The sequence below is a fragment of the Orcinus orca genome, chromosome 10, assembly GCF_937001465.1.
Source record: "Orcinus orca chromosome 10, mOrcOrc1.1, whole genome shotgun sequence".
Taxonomy (NCBI): Eukaryota; Metazoa; Chordata; class Mammalia; order Artiodactyla; family Delphinidae; genus Orcinus; species Orcinus orca.
The window spans coordinates 46,913,906-46,931,754 of NC_064568.1; the positions used below are offsets into that span (position 1 = coordinate 46,913,906).

Here is a 17,849-nt window from a genome sequence, read left to right on the forward strand (position 1 = left end):
GGGCAAAAGGTTTTCTTGTTTAATATTTGTTATCATTTATTGCTGGTAGACAATGTTCAATGTTTTAATTGATTTAATTTTTATATTAAATTTAGGGGAGAAGTATGTCAAATATGTTTCAGAAATCTTAAAAGTAACTTTCATTTATGCATGAATCATACATGTAGAATTACACATACTTTATAAAATTTTTTAAAAGCCTACAAAAATGATAAATGCTCTTTAAAAAAAAAAAAAACCTCAACTGTATGGAGAAGTATTGAGAGGCTGGCCTGAGTGGGGCAGAGGGGCACGCAGAGTGCACTTTAACTGACCCACTGCTCTACTGCCTGCACTGGGACTGTCAGCTCTGTTTCCTAGCACCAAGCCCAGGGCTGGGCACATGGTAGGCACTCAAATATGTAACGAACAAATTCTCACCGTTAGATCAGTTTTCCATTTTGTTTTCAAAAACTGAGGCTCTGAAGGTACCACAATGTTGGCAAGAACACCAAGGTTGTGGAATGCAGTCTAAAATTGTGATCTTCCAATTTCCTAGCCCTGGGCTGCCCCTCACCACTCTTCTTCCCCATCTCCCCCGCAAAGAACAAATCCTCAAAAGTTTACTGAGAAAGAAGTAACATGGTTTGTGTAGACTGCTCTTCTAGGTCTCAAGATGTACTTAGAAGCCAAGGATCCTGACACTAATTCCCCCGTGTACGAGCAAGAGATACCACCCCCACTTTACAGGTTAGTACAAGTCAAGTTAGGTATGTGGAGATGTACTTTATGCACTGTTAAGTCAATGTGTCCAAAACCTCATTACTGTTTATGGATACTTGCAGACCCTCTTCTTCCTGGAGCTTATATTCCTCTGGGAAAGAGGGAAGGGCTGCCTGCTAAATGGTCCTTTGCTTAGGGTGGAGTTCTTAGCTGCTCAGGTGCCATGGGAATGAGAAGGGAAGACCTCCCCTGAATTCTTCCGTGTTGAAGGTTCAGAGGCCCACCCCCCCACCCACAAGCAGGCTCACGAGCAGGCAGAGTTCACTGGGCACCACACGCTTGCTCACACTCACCCTCCATGGTGTCCCATAGAAGTCCCTCTGTAGCTCTTCCAGCAAGGCCACAACGTCCCCACCACTCTCAGGGTGATGCAGCTGCACCCAGGTCCGAAGCTCCCCTGGCAGGATGCTCAGGAACTGCTCCAGGACCAGCAGCTCCAGAATCTGGGCCTTTGAAAGAACATCTGGCCTCAGCCACCAGCGGCAGAGCTCCCGGAGCCGGCTCAGAGTCTCTAGAGGCCCAGAAGACTCATGGTAGCGAAGCTGTCTGAAGAGCTGGCGGAACAGCTCCTGGCCAGGACGATTGAGTGTCTGTGGTCTGGCAGCTGGCACTGAAGTGTAGCTTTCATCCTCTTCTTCCTTCTTTATCATCTGAAGGCGTCCTCGCTCCCTTGAAGCCTTGGCCTGAGCTGGATGGACAGCATACCACCTGCCTGGAGGCATCACTCCTGTTCAAGGTCTACCCACCAGAGTGCAAGCAAGTCTGCGTTAGTTGTATGTATCACTGCTGGGCCCTCGGGAGTATCTTTTCAGCACTGCTGGGGACAATGCCATTTGCTGGGACATCAGAAGTCGCTGGCAAGAGACTGAAATAACCAACATTACTGTTCAGGAGGGATGTGAGAAGGATGGTGCAAAGTAGATGCTGTTAGTTAGGATCATCTTTAGATTTCTGAGAAAAGGACTCATGAACATTTGCACAGTGGAGCCTGTCAGGATCAAGCAGACCAGGAAAAGGGATCATATTTGTGGTTACCAGAGGCAGGGGTCGCGGGTACTAGATGAAGGCAGTCAAAGGTACAAAATTCCAGTTATAAGATAAATAAGTACTAGGGATGTAATGTACAACTTGATAAATATAATTAACACTGTTGTACATTATATATAAAAATTGTTAAGATGAAAATCCTAAGAATTTTCATCACAAGAAAAAAATTTTTTTTTACAAGAAAAAATTTTTTTCTATTTCTTTAATTTTGTATCTAAATGAGATGGATGTTCACTAAACTTATTGTGATAATCATTTCATGATGTATGTAAGTCAAATCATTATGCTGTCCACATTAAACTTATACAGTGTTGTATACCAATTATATCTCAAAAAAACTAGAAGAAAATTTTTTTTACTTTAAAAAAAAATCAGTGGTATTTCTACATAGTAAAAATGAACAAACCAAAAATAAAATTAAGAAAACAATTCCATCTACAATCACATGAAAAAGAATAAAATACTTAGGAATGAATTTAACAAAATAAGAACAAAACTTATACTATGAAAACTACAAAACACTGTTAGAAGAAATTAAAACTTTAAATAAATGGAAAGACATTCGTTGTTCACGGATCAGAAGACAAAACATTGTTAAGATGACAATACTGTCCAAATTTATCCATAGATTCAAAAAAATCCCTATCAGAATCCCAGCTGGCTTCTTTGTAGAAATTGAAAAGCTGATCCTAACATATGGAAACTCAAGAGACCCACATAATACACAACACAATCTTGAAAAAGAATAAGCTGGAAGAGAGGGAAGAGATCAAGATGGCAGAGTAGCAAAAAGATGGCAGAGTAGGAGGACAATGAGCTCACATCCCCAAGAACACATCAAAAATACATCTATGGGACTTCCCTGGTGGTCCAGTGGCTAAGACTCTGAGCTCCCAATGCAGGGGGCCCAGGTTCAATCCCTGGTCAGGGAACTAGATACCACCTGCTGCAACCAAGAGTTCACTTGCTGCAACTAAAAGATCCCACATGCCACAATCGAAGATCCCACACTAGGCAATTAAGACCTGGTACAGCCAAATAAATAAATAAATATTTTTTTAAAAAACACATCTCCATGTGGAGCAATTCTTACTAAAAACAAGCTGGAGATGGGCAGAAAAACTCTTCTACAACCAAGGCTATAAAGAAAGATCCACAAGGAGTAGGGCAGGAAGAGAGGAGAAGAAATTATGTTGGGACCTAAGCCGAGAGGAGGGGACACAGAAGAGGGGGATAATCATGGGCTCACAGATCCTCACTGGGGAATGAGGGGTTCAAACCACATATTGGGCACCCCAGATCTGGAGTCCAACACCAGGAAGATGAGTCCCCTTGGCTGCTTTGAAAACCAGTGGGACTTACAGGAGGGCTCCACTCGTGAACAGCATGCACACTGCCGGAAACAAAGTAAAGGAAGTAAAGGAAGCAGACTGAAACCACCCGGGGCACTGGCTGGTTTCCTGCGACCACCCCAGCAAGCAACCTGGCCCACAGCAAGCACCCACTCCAGTCCCTCTAACTCTGGTGTAGCTCCCCACTAGGGTGAAGGCTGCCATTGCTAAGGAGAGTGCACACTTGGGCAACAGACCTGACACTGCATCTGAGGGTGGCTATTGCTGGAGATGCAGAGGCAGCAGACTGGGCAAGGGTGGCAAGGGTGCCAGTCCTGGGAGGGAGGAGAGCACATACTTAAAAGAAACAGAACAGGCTTGGACCCGATCCTCAGGGCTTTTGCTCCAGCAACTTGAGACACACCCTTGCTCCCAATAGGGTGGTGTTGGCTATTGAGCATAGGAGAAGCTCTGGCTCACACCTGGCTCTAGCTCTAACCCCTCCATCTCCAGCCCCACCTCCCACTAAGGTGAGAGCTGTGAGCACACCCTGGGGGAAGGTGTGACTCATGCTCACGTCAGATCCAGTTCTCGCACCAAAGCCACTGGGCACACACAGATTGTATAGGAATGCTCTCACGCAAGGACACCCCTTCAAGATTGGGACAGGTAACTTGTTTCACCTAATTTCACAGAAACACAAAAAGTTAAGTAAAATGAGAAGACAGAAGAGTCTGTCTCACATGAAAGAACCAGATAAATCCCCTGAAAAAAAAAACTAATGAAAGAGAAATAAGTAATTTAGCAGATAGAGAGTTCTAAGCATCAGTAATAAGAATGGTAACTAAAATAGGGAAAAGAATAGATAAACACAGTGAGAATTTTAAAAAGGAACTAGAAAATGTACAAAAGAACCAGTCAGTAATGAAAAATACAATAACTGAAATGAAAAACACACTAGGAGGAATTAACAGCAGACTAGCTGATAGAAAGGAATGCACAAGTGATCTGGAAGGTAGAATAATAGAAATCACCCAATCAGAACAGCAAAGAAAAAACCAGATTTTTTTTAAAAATGAGAACAGTTTTAGAGACCTCTGAAACAATATCAAGCATATCAACATTCACATTATAGGGGTTCCAGGAGAGGTATCTGATGAAATTATGACTGAAAACTTCCCGAACCTGAAGAAGGAAGCAGATATCCAGGTACAGGAAGTTCAGAGAGTCCCAAACAAGATGAACCCAAAGAGACCCACACCAAGAAATGTTATAATTAAAATGGCAAAAATGAAGGATAAAGAGAATTCTAAAGGCAGCAAGAGAAAAACAAAGAGTCATATATACAGGAACCCCTATAAGGCTATCAGCAAATTTTTCTGCAGAAACTTTGCATGCCAGAGGGGAGTGGCATGATATATTTACAGTATTAAAGGGGAAAAACCTACAACCTAGTACACTTTAACCAACAAGGTTATCATTCAGAATTGATGGAAAGATAAAGAACTTCTCACACAAGCAAAAAACTAAAAGAGTTCATCAATACTAAACAGGCCCTAAAAGAAATGTTAAAGAGTCTTCTCTAAGTGGAAAAGAATAGGCTACAATAAAAAGTAAAAATTTATAGGAAAGGGGACTTCCCTGGTGGTGCAGTGGTTAAGAATCTACCTGCCAATGCAGGGGACATGGGTTCGAGCCCTGGCCCAGGAAGATCCCACATGCCGCGGAGCAACTAAGCCCGTGCGCCACAATTACTGAGCCTGTGCTCTAGAGCCCATGAACCACAACCACTGAGCCCATGTGCTACAACTACTGAAGCCCACATGCCTAGAGCCCGTGCCCCACAACAAGAGAAGTTACAGCAATGAGAAGCCCGGGCACTGCAACAAAGAGTAGTCCCCACTCACCACAACTAGAGAAAGGCTGTGCGCAGCAACGAAGACCCAATGCAGCCAAAAATAAATAAATTTTAAAATACATATATAGGAAAGGAAAAACCCCACTAGTAAAGGCAAATATATAGTAAAGGCTGAGGATCAACCACTTAAATAAGCTAGCACAAAGATTAAAAGACAAAAATTGTAAAATCAACTGTAACTACAGTAAACAGTTAAGGGAGAAACATGGATGTAAAATATGAAATCAAAAAATGTGGGGGAGGGGAATGAAAAATATAAATCGTTTAGAATGTATTTTGAACTTAAATGATTATCAGTTTAAAACAAGTAGATATAGTTACAGGTCAACATATATGAACCCCATGATAACCACAAATCAATAAACTATAATAGATATACAAATACTAGAAAGAAAGGAACACAAGAATACTACTAAAGAAAATCATCAAACCACAAAGGAAGAAATGAACAGAAGAATAGAACAAAGAAGAACTATAAAAAACAAGAAAACAAGGTAACAAAATGGCAAAAAGTATATACTTATCAATAATCACTTTAAATGTCAATGGACTAAATGCTCCAATCGAAAGACAAAAGGTGGCTAATTGAATATAAAAACAAGATCCATCTATACGCTGCCTATAAGAGACTCATTTCACAGCTAAAGACACCACAGACTGAAAATGAGGGGATGGAAAAAGATATTTCAAGCAAGTGGAGACGACAAGAAAGCTGAGGCAGCTATACTCATATCAGACAAAGTAGACTTTAAAACAATGTCTATAACGAATGACAAAGATGGACATTACACAATAATAAAGGAAATCAATACAAGAAGAAGATATGTGGGAATTCCCTGGCAGTCCAGTGGTTAGGACTTTCACTGCCGATGGCGTGGGTTCAATCCCTGGTCAGGAAACTACAATCACGCAAGCCACACAGCGCAGCCAAAAAAAAAAAAAGATATAACATTCATTCGTTAACATATATGTACCCAATATATGACCACCTAAATACAAAAAGCAAATATTAACAGACATAAAGGGAGAAATTGACAGTAATACAATAACAGTAGGGGACTTTAATACCCCACTTACATCAATGGGCAGATCATCTAGACATAAAATCAACAAAGAGTGGTATTAAATGACACATTAGACCAACTGGACTTAATAGGTATCTATAGTACATTCCATCAAAACCAACACAATACACATTCTTTTCAAGTGTACATGGAACATTCTCCAGGATAGATCACATGCTAAACCACGAAACACTCTTAACAAATTTAAGAGGACAGAAAGTATATCAAGCATTTTTTCCAATCACAATGATATGAAACTAGAAATCAATTACAAGAAGAAAAATGGGAAAAATACAAACATGTGGAGACTAAACATGCTACTAAAAAACCAATGGGTCAAAGAAGAAATCAAAGAGAACATCTGAAAGTACCTTGAGACAATAAAAATAAAAACACAACTTTCCGAAATCTATGAGACACAGATAAAGCAGTTGTTTATAGCAATACAGGCCTATCTCAAGAAACAAGAAAAATCTCAAACAACCAAACTTACCATATAAAGGAATTAGAAAAAGAAGAATAAATGAAGCCCAAAATCAGCAGAAGAAAAGAAATAATAATAAAGACCAGAGAGAAAATAAATAAAATTGAGATTTAAAACAACAGAAAAGATCAATAAAACTAAGAACTGTCTGGGTTTTTTTTTGAAAAGATAAACAAAACTGATAAGCCTTTAACCAGGCTCTTTAACAAAAAAAGGGAAAAGACCCAAGAAAACAAAATAATAAATGAAAGAGGAGAAACTACAACCGATATCACAGAGATGCAAAAAAATCCTAAGAGAATACTACAAAAAGTTACATGCCAACAAACTGGACAACCTAGAAGAAATGGATAAATTTCTAGAAACCTACACTCTTCCAAGGCTGAATCATAAACAGACAATCTGAACAAACCAATCGCTAGTAGTGAAATTAAATTAGAAATCAAAAAACTCCCAACAAACAAAATCTCGGGACTGGATGGCTTCACAGGGGAATTCTACCAAACATATAAAGAAGAGCTAATACCTATTCCTCTCAAACTTTTGAAGAGGAGAGAACACTCCCAAATTCATTGTACAATGCCAACATTACCCTGATACCAAAACCAGACAAAGACACTACCAAAAAAGGAAAATTACAGGCCAGTATCTCTGATGAACCTAGACACAAAAATCCTCAACAAAATATGAGCAAACCAAATTCAACAATATATAAAAAGGATCACACACCATGATCAAATGGGATTTATTCCAGGGATGCAAGGATGGCTCAACATCCGTAAATCAATAAATGAGATACACCACATTAACAAAATAAAGAATAAAAACCACATGATCTCAATAGATGCAGAAACAGCATCTGACAAAATTTAAATCCATTCATGATAAAAATTCCCTTCAAAGTTGGCTTACAGGGAAATATCTCAACATAACAAAGGCCATTTATGACATACCCAGAGCTAACGCCATAGGATAAAAAGCTCAAAGTTTTCCCTCGAAAATCAGGAACAAGACAAGGATGCCCACTCTTGCCACTTTTACTTAACATAGTATTGGAAATCCTAGCCACAGTAATCAGACAAGAAAAAAAAATAAAAGGCAACCAAACTGGAAGGGAAGAAGTAAAAATGTCCCTATTTGCAGATGACATAATACTATATATAGAAAACCCTAAAGTCTCCAAAGCTTCCACCAAAAAACTGTTAGACTAAATTAATTCAGTAAGGTTGCAGGATACAATATTAATATATACAAATCTATTGCTTTTCTATTTACTTGTAATGAAGAATCAGAAAGAAAATGCAAGAAAACAACCTTACTTAAAATTGCATCAAAAGGAATAAAATACCTAGGAATAAACTTATCCAAGGAGGTGAAAGACCTATATACTCTGAAAACTATAAAACATTATTGAGGAACTTCCCTGGTGGTGCAGTGATTAAGAATCCGCCGCCAATGCAGGTGACACGGGTTCAAGCCCTGGTCTGGGAAGATCCCACATGCTGTGGAGCAACTAAGCCCATGCAACACAACTACTGAGCCTGCACTCTAGAGCCCGCGTGCCACAACTACTGAAGCCCTGCGTGCCTAGAGCCCATGCTCCACAACAAGAGAAGCCACTGCAATGAGAAGCCCGTGCACCACAACAAAGAGTAGCCCCCACTCGCCACAACTAGAGAAAGCCTGCACACAGCAACAAAGACCCAACACAGCCAGTAAATTAATTAATTAAAAAAAAATTATTGAAGAAAACTGAAGATGAAACAAAGAATGGAAAGAAATCCTGTGGTTATGGATTGGAAGAATTAATATTATTAAAATGTCCATACTATCTAAAGCAAGCTACAGATTTAATGCAATCCCTATCAAAAAACCCACAGCATTTTTCAGAGAACTAAAACAAATAATCCTAAAATTTATATGAAACCACAGAAGATCCCAAATAGCTAAGGTGATCTTGAGAAAAAAGAACAAAGTTGGAGATATGCTCCTTGACTTAAGAGTACACTACAAAGCTACAGTAATCAAAACAGTATGGTGCTGCACATGTGTGCACACACATACACATACAAGACACATAAATCAGTGGAACAGAATAGAGAGTCCAGAAATAAACCCACACATTTATGATCAAATAATCTACGGCAAAGGAGGCAAGAATATACAATGTAAAAAAAGACAGTCTCTTCAATAAGTGGTGCTGGGAAAACTGGACAGCTACATGTAGAAGAATGAAAATTAGAACATTTTCTCACACCATACACAATAATAAACTCAAAATGAAGTAAAGATTAAACTCAAAATGGATTAAAGACCTAAATGTTAAGATCAGAAACCATAAATCTCCTTGAAGAAAACATAGGAAGAACACTCTTTGACATAAATCATTGCAATATTTTTTTGGATCTGTCTCCTAAGGCAAAGGAAACAAAAGCAAAAATAAACAAATGGTACCTAATTAAACATAGAAGCTTTTGCACAGCAAAGGAAACCACTGACAAAATGAAAAGAGAATCTACTGAATGGAAGAAAATATTTGCAAACGATATTACCGATAAAGGGTTAAAATCCAAAATATATAAACAGCTCACACAACTCAATGTCAAAAAAACAAACCACCAAACTAAAAAATGGGCAGAAACCCTGAATAGGCATTTTTCCAAAGAAGACATATAGACAGCCAACAGGCCCATGAAAAGATGTTCAACACTGCTAATCATCAGAAAAATGCAAATCAAAGCCACAATGAGATATCACCTCACATGTCAGAATGGTTATCATCAAAAAGATCACAAATAACAAATGTTGGTGAGGATGTGGAACCCTAGTACACTGTTAGTGGGAATGTAAATTCGTGCAGCCACCATGGAAAACAGTATGAAGGTTCCTCAGAAAACTAAAAATAGAACCATCATATAATCCAGCAATTCCACTCCTGGGTATATACCCAAAGAAAACAAAAACACTAATTTGAAAAGATACATGCACCTCCGTGCTTATAAAAGCATTATGTACAATAGCCAAGACATGGAAGCAACCTAAGTGTCCATCAACAAATGAATGGATAAAGAAGATGTGGAATATTGCTCAGCCATAAATAAGAATGAAATTTTGCCATTTGCAACATGGTTGGACCTGGAGGGTATTATGCTTAGTGAAATAAATCAGAAAAAGAAAGACAAATACTGTATGTTATCACTTAAATATGCAATCTAAAAAATGAAACAGGGACTTCCCTGGCAGTCCAGTGGTTAAGACTCCGAGCTTCCAATGCAGGGGGCGTGGGTTCGATCCCTGGTAAGGGAACTAAGATCCCACATGCCGTGTGGCATGGCCAAATAAATTAATTAATTAAAATTTAACATGAAACAAACAAATGAATATAACAAAACAGAAACAGAGAAAACATTTGTGGTTACCAATGGGGAGAGGGAAGGGAGGAGGGGCACGACAGGGGTAGAGGATTAAGAGGTACAAACTACTATGTATGAAATAAATAAGCTACAAGCATATATTGTCCAGCACAGGGACTACAGCAATATTTTATAATAACTCTGAGTGAGTATAATCTATTAAAAAAATGAAACACTAAAACTAAAAAGCGTAAGCTGGGAGAATAGATTTCATAACTTACTTTATAAAAAAGCAGCAATCATCAAGACAGTGTGGTTCTGCATAAGGAAAGACATAAAGATCAATGAAACAGAATTAAGAGTCCACAAATTGTCTATGGTCAATTTATTTTTAACGAGTGTGCCAAGACCACACAAAGGGAGGAAGAATAGTCTTTTCAACAAGTGGTACATGGACAACTATATGTCTACATGAATAAGAATGAAGTTGGACCCCTACATAATACAATATACAAAAATTAACTCAAAATGGATCAAAGACCCAAATGTAAGAAGCTAAAACTATAATATTCTTATCATAAAATGTAAGTGTAATACTTTGTGACAATGGATTAGTCAATGGGTTCTACCAAATGCATCCCACATGCAAAAATAAGAAAAAATAGATAAATTGGACTTCACCTAAATTAAAATTCTTGTGCTTCAAAGGTCTCATGAAGAAAGTGAAAAGACAACCCACAGAGTGGGAAAAAAAAATTTACAAATCACATATCTTATAAGGGACTTGTCACTAGAAAATATAAATAACTTACAATTCAATAATGAAAAGACAACACAATTAAAATTAGACAAAGCATCTTAACAGACATTTCTCCAAAGAAACTATAAAGATGGCTGAAAAACACAGAGGATCCTCAACAACATTAGTCATCAGGGAAAAAGCACATCAACACCACAATAAGATACCACTTCACATCCACTAGGATGGCTAGAATCAAACAGTCAGAAAATAACATGTTGGTAAGGATGTAGAGATAAACACTGGAACACTCATACACTGCTGGTGGAAATGTAAATTGTGCAGCCACACTGGAAAACAGTCACGCATCATTAAGTTAAACGTACAGTTACTACTTGCAACTCCATTCCCAGATAGACGGATACAGCCATCCTTCAGTACCTGCAGGGGATCACACAAAAAACGAGTTCTAGCTAAAGATTTAACTTCAAAAACAAACAGGGACTTCCCTGGCAGTCCAATGGCTAAAACTCGATGCTCCCAATGCAGGGGGTCTGGGTTCGATCCCTGGTCAGGAAATTAGATCCCACATGCCACAACTAAGAGTTCGCATACCGCGACTAAAGATCCTGTGTGCCACAACAAAGACCTGATGCAGCCAAATAAATAAATTAATTAATATTAAAACAAACAAAAAGGAGTAAGAGCCCTGGGGTAAGCAAGGATTTCTTAAGGAAACAAAGGAAAAAGGGTGATATATGACTATTCAGTATTTTAAAACCTCTTGTCCAAAAAAAAAGAACAAAAGCACAAACCACTGGACAGAAGTGTAAATGTTTACAGCCACTAGGAAAAGTAGTTTGAAAGTCTGCAGTGAAGCTAAAAAGTCATATTACCTATGCCCCTGAAATTTCAGTTCTAGGAAGCTCCCTGGAAAAACACTTGCACAGGTATTGAGGCATTTACACAGGTGTTCACTAGAGTACTCTTTGTAATAACACAATATTGGAAATGACCTACTTGCCCATCAATACAACTAAATAAAAGTGTAGCACTTTATAGGATGAAATACCATACAACAATTTAAAAGACTGTACAAGACCTTTAAGAAAGAATACAATTGTTTCACTGTTCACTGGGTGGTCAAGCTATGCAGCCAAGGTTAAAAAGCAGATCAGTGCCACCCACAGAAAAGACAGAGCGTAATTCTAAGTTCCTGAGAACAGACAACACACACACGAGGCTCAAGTGATACAGTGTTCACTTAGAGCAAGAGAAGAAAACAAAGTGTACAAGATTCAACCCCCTGCAAACCATTGGTCCCCCATGACCAACGGATCCACTTCACAGCCAAAGCCATGCAGGTGGAACAGATACCAGCACCACCCTTCATGATACAGTAGAAGAACCTTGGCCCCTTACCCATGGGGTCTGAAATACAGAAAGCAAGGGAGGGCCTGGGGGCCATTGACACATGCACCTAAGAAGAAAAAAGGGGGGCTTCCCTGGTGGCACAGTAGTTAACAATCCACCTACCAATGCAGGGGACACGGGTTCGAGCCCTGGTCTGGGAAGATCCCACATGCCGCAAAGCAACTAAGCCCGTGCGCCACAACTACTGAGCCTGCACTCTAGAGCCTGCGAGCCACAACTACTGGGCCCACGTGCCACAACTACTGAAGCCCACATGCCTAGGGCCCGTGCTCAGCAACAAGAGAAGCCCACGCACCACAACGAAGAGTATCCCCCGCTCACTGCAACCAGAGAAAAGCCTGCGCGCAGCAACAAAGACCCAACGCAGCCAAAAATAAAATAAAATAAATTTTTTTAAAAAACATAATTCTCCAAAAAAAAAAAGAAGAAAAAAGGGGTACACATTAAGCACTGAACAGGTAAAGATAGTCCCTCAAAAGGCTAAGCACAGCACAGGCTATGAGGGCTCTTGATTTCTTTGCAAGAAAATGTCCTCAGCCAGGGCTACTCTTGCAGAGTTATGCTAGAGAGAAGCAGCTGCGCCTGACTGCTTTTCCCAACAGTATCAAAAACGTATGCTAAGTTAAAAAGAACTTAGGTATAATTGGAGAAAAAACCTAAAATCATATTTATGTTTAAATTTCTTAGGTCTGATGTACATAAAAGCACTCGAAAGGTTTTTATTTTTTTTTTTTCGAAAGGTTTTTAAATGGCCTAAAAAGATTTACAAAAACTCCTACTGATTGTGGAAGTGGAGAGGTTGGAAGTAACAGTTAAAGGGAGACTTTATTTGTAGTGATTTGATTTTTTTAACACAACATTTATGTTCAAGGTCTCTTTTTCTTTTAAGATTGTACAATGATGACTGCAAATATGCCAAAATGTTAGAAGAGGTTACTCCTGTGTGTTGGAAATACGCCTGCCTGTTATTTTCTTCTTTGTATTTTTTGTCTTTTCCCAATTTCCCCCCCAAAAAAGTAAATTAAGAGGCAAGTTTTAGAAATTATACTTATGAGCTCACTTATGTCTTAAACAAAATAAAAATAAAGCACAGTTTGCATAGGCACAAAAAAGTTCCTAAGCCTTGGCCACCAAAGTGTTTTCAGCAGTTAATCTCCTCTGGCAAGTGGGACTAGAGAGCTTTCCATTCCTATTTGTCTATGTTCCCTGAATTGTACATTATTTTTATAATCAGCAAAGTGATAAATAATTCTGCTTAAAAAACAAAGCAACTGGAATTCCCTGGAGGTCCAGTGGTTAGGACTGGACGCTTTCACTGACCAGGTTCAATCCCTGGTCAGGAAACTAAGGAACCAAGATCCCGCATGCCACGGGGTGCAGCCAATTAAAAAAAAAAAAAGGTACTGAGTACCAGCTCCCAGGACTGAAAAGGTGGGCACTCAGCAGAATAGGTTACATGTCCTTGAAGGGCAGTTGTATGTAGATGGTGGCTGCAGCTCAAGTAACTGCAAAAGGGAAAAGAAACCCCACTGACCCTTGTTCTGTTTTAGCCACTGAGTCAACAACCAAACCAAAGAAGGCTGGTTGAACTGAGAACAAAGTAAGACAAAAATTGACAACTGAGGTAGAGAACAAAAGAGAGTAAAATGCTGCCCAAAACCACAACATGCAAAAGAAAAAAGCAAGAAAGAGCATATTAAAACAAAATCAAACCAAGAGTCTACAAAGAAGTATGTATGGCTGTTAGCATAACTGCCACCATCATGGGCCCATTCAATTCCTCCTGTCCCTCCAGTGACCCTTCCTGTGACTGTACTATGAGGTAAAATCACTTTTCTGTCATCAAGGGCTTTGTAGTTAATAGATATTGTTTTAGGATCATTAGTTCCAGGTGGCCTCTATGCTCTAACAGTCTCCAAACAGCCATGACGATCTTCACTGACACATTCCCATCGCCCACCAGACGAGTTACCCATTCATAAAACTTGACTTAGAAATGCACTTCCCAGAAAAAAAAAGAAAAAAGAAATGCACTTCCTATTTCCAAGCACATACCCCCCCCCCATACCTAGGTTAACAATAAAACTGTTCCAGAGGCCCCTCAGTGGTGCGGAGTGCAGCTGCAAATGCTTCTAGTTCACCCACCTGATCTCACCATGTGAGTAAATTACCCTCTAATAAACTGATCCACTGATTATATGGAGCTGCCTGCCTTCTTTTTCAGTCTTAAGCTATCTTCTCAGTTCAATGGGCACTTTTCATTCCCTCCATCCTCCAACTGAAGTATGAGGTAGACTGCAGACCTTGGCACCTGTTGTAAAGTGACCCCATTACTCAGTGCACCAAGTCACAGATGATGGTCATCTTCCCCTGAAAGGGTGGAACCTTCCACCTCCCACCACTGTTAAGAAAATTTAAAGAAACCGTTACTTCAACCAGAAGCCATCATCACCTACAAACATCTCCTGAACTCAGCAAGTACTGCTAGGACTCTCCAAACAGATGACTGTAAACTGAGATGGGATGAAGAAAGCATGCCATCTATGTGGCTGGACCACACTGACTTCACTTTGTCAGCTCCATCTTAGGCCCACAGTCCCCTTTCTGAGCTTTAGCCTACTCACAAGGAATGCACCCAAAGCCAGGTAAGTTCCCTATCAACTCTTACTCTTGCCTTTATCTGATATGAAAACTGGAAGAATGCATTTTGCTAGTCTAGATGGTTAATGGTCCATGAGGAATAATGTTCATGAGACCTCAGAAGGGAGGAGAAACCCCCAGTTCCCACTGGCACGAATGTGCTTCTCGCTTAGTAGTCAGATTCTATCTTTAGCTTTGGTCCCTTTAAATTCCCCCATGCCAGGGCTTCCCTGGTGGTGCAGTGGTTAAGAATCCACCTGCCAATACAGGGGACACGGGTTCGAGCCATGGGCCAGGAAGATCCCACATGCCGCAAAGCAACTAAGCCTGTGTGCCACAACTACTGAGCCTGTGCTCTAGAGCCCGTGCTCTGCAACAAGAGAAGCCACCGCAATGAGAAGCCCGCACACCACAACGAAGAGTAGCCCTGGCTCTCCGCAACTAGAGTAAGCCTGCGCACAGCAACAAAGACCCAGTGCAGCCAAAAATAAATAAATAAAATAAATAAATAAGAAAACATTTTTTAAAAAATAAATAAAATAAATAAACGAATTCCCCCACGCCCCTTCTGGCAGCATAGAGTTCAGCTACAAATGCCTCTGGTGGTTGTCCGCCCGTACTGCCCCTATATAAGTACCCACAATAAACATCATAATTATACTTCATGGAGTTGCCTGCTTCACGTTTTGGTCTCAAAGTTTCTTCTCAGTTCGGAGGCTATTATTCAATATCCCCACCATCATCCAGATAAAAGAAATTGCAGTGCTGCTACAAGGGGATGGAGAATCAATTGAAGAACTACTTTGGGATCATACGCGCTGACGAAGCTGCTGAAGTTTTGGCAGAGAAATGAAGCTTTGCTGCGAAAGAAGGGGATGGGGTAAGGAAAATAAGTACACAGAGAAAACAAAAGCAAAGAAAAACTGAGAAGTGATAAGGTACATAACTGAAGGCCTATAAAAAGAGACTTGAAGACACAACAAGGGGAGGCTGAAGAGGAAAGGTGCCTCCGGAGCGGCAGGGGCAGGCTCCAGCCTTGCTGAGCCGCAGCAGCACCAACGGGAGCTGCTCAGGAGGGAGCTGAGAGTCAGAGAAAGAGGCGAGAGACTTTCCCAGCCAAACTTGCAGAAAGACTGGGGAAGAGAAAGACACTCAGGTGCAGAGAAATCCGGGAGTGAGACGCAACACAATGAACTGGAGACCAGAGAGAAATATTTTGAAGAGACGCACCCAGCGGGAAATGTAAATGGCACTGACCTATCTCAGGAAATTGAGACCCACAGGGAAATCAGCACCAAACATAAGCCTCCAAGCTGACCTGTTCTGAAGCAGCTGCTGCAGAAATGTCCGAAGAGGTCAGTGAAGTATTTGTAAAGAGGTGATGAGAAGATGGACCAACAGAAAAATGAGGGCAACTGTCTGTGAATATGGCAAAAGATTCCAGCCCTCTGAGCCCAGCCCCTGCAACCATGAACATGGATAAAAGTTAGTGACTTCCTGGGACTTCCCCGGTGGTCCAGTGTTAAAGAATCCGCCTTCCAATGCAGGGGACGATGGTTCAATCCCTGGTCAAGGAACTAAGATCTCACATGCCGCGGGGCAACTAAGCCCACACGCCACAACTAGAGAGCCCACGCGCCATGGAGCCCGAGCGCCACAACCAGAGAGAAGCCCGTGCACCACAATTCCTACATGCTGAGACAAAGATCCCACATGTCGCAACTAAGACCCGACACAGCCAAAAAAAATTTAAAAAAAAAAGAAAACCATTCCTTTAAAAGAAAAAAAATAGTTAATGACCTCCTGGGCCTTTCGAAGTCTGAATGAAAGCCCCACAGCATAGTAAAGAGATGGGGCCAATGAGCTGAAACTGCCCAATTAAATTTAGGTATCCTAATGCCTCAGGGTTCCTTCCAGGTCCCAACTAGCTTCTGAGGACAGAAGAAAAGCTTCATTCATCAACTTGTTAAGATTATACCACAAATGGGAGCCCCCAGGCCTGGGGAGCAACCTGAGATGGAGCAGGCCTCTTCTCCCCCAGAGCTTCATCCCTCCACCCAGTTTCATTCCCAAATGAAAATGGCTTTCAAAAGAACAGGGGAGGACTTCCCTGGTGGCACAGTAGTTAAGAATCCGCCTGCCAATGCAGGAGACACAGGTTCGAGCCCTGGTCCGGGAAGATCCCACATGCCGCGGAGCAACTAGGCCTGTGCACCACAACTACTGAGCCTGTGCTCTAGAGCCTGCGAGCCACAACTACTGAGCCCACGCGCCTAGAGCCCGTGCTCCACAACAAGAGACGCCAGTGAGATGAGAGGCCCGCCCACTGCAACGAAGAGTAGCCCCCGCTCACCGCAACTAGAGAAAGCCTGCGCGAAGCAACGAATACTCAACGCAGCCAAAAGTAAATAAATAAATGTATTAAAAAAAAAAAGAATGGGAACATTTTCTTCTTTCTGTCATTTTGCTCTATCATCTTATATGCAATGTAATTTTTTTTGCATTTTATATATTTAATAGTGATACACACACGATATATATATACAAGATATCTATATGTATCTATCTATATCTATATATTATTTATTAAATGTGATAGTCTCAAGGGAATGCAAAAAGGAAATAACTTACTTTTCTCCACTGATGACCAAACAGACTTTCTGGGATATTCCTTGTCCCTGAATTAATCTTGATCTCAGATCTCTTGGCAGTTCCACCCATTTTTTAAGATAATAAAAAACCGGGACTTCCCTGACGGGCCAGTAGCTAAGACTCTGCACTCCCAACGCAAGGGGCCCAAGTTCGATCCCTGGTCAGGGAACTAGATCCTGCATGCCGCAACTAAAGATCCTGCATTCTGCAACTAAAAAGGTGCGGCAACAAAGATCCTGTGTGCTGCAACTAAGACCTGAGGCAGCCAAATAAATAAATAAATATTTCTTTAAAAAGATAATAAAAAAACCCAGTCTAACTTAATACCAAAACTTCAATCTCTCAACCAATTCAAATCTTCTCCCTTACCCCTAGCTCAGGCTGAATTCTTGCTTCTGCAAAGCGGCAGTGAGGAAGATGAGAAG

The 17,849-nt window shown here is 40.6% G+C and overlaps 1 protein-coding gene across 4 annotated transcripts in view; it reads right to left on the minus strand.

Annotated features, from left to right (window-relative positions):
- Nucleotides 1-17,849, minus strand: part of ZNF445 (zinc finger protein 445) — a 34,337-nt gene that overhangs the window by 6,784 nt on the left and 9,704 nt on the right. For 2 of the 4 annotated variants that reach the window (XM_033402082.2, XM_004277893.3), the window contains exon 2: nucleotides 1,056-1,627. In XM_033402082.2, coding sequence (XP_033257973.1) covers nucleotides 1,056-1,484 — 429 coding nt within the window. In that variant the 5' untranslated portion in view covers nucleotides 1,485-1,627. Of the gene's footprint in view, nucleotides 1-1,055; nucleotides 1,751-17,849 lie in introns of those variants that run through there. The other 2 variants (XM_049693633.1, XM_033402083.2) reach the window with 2 other exon arrangements.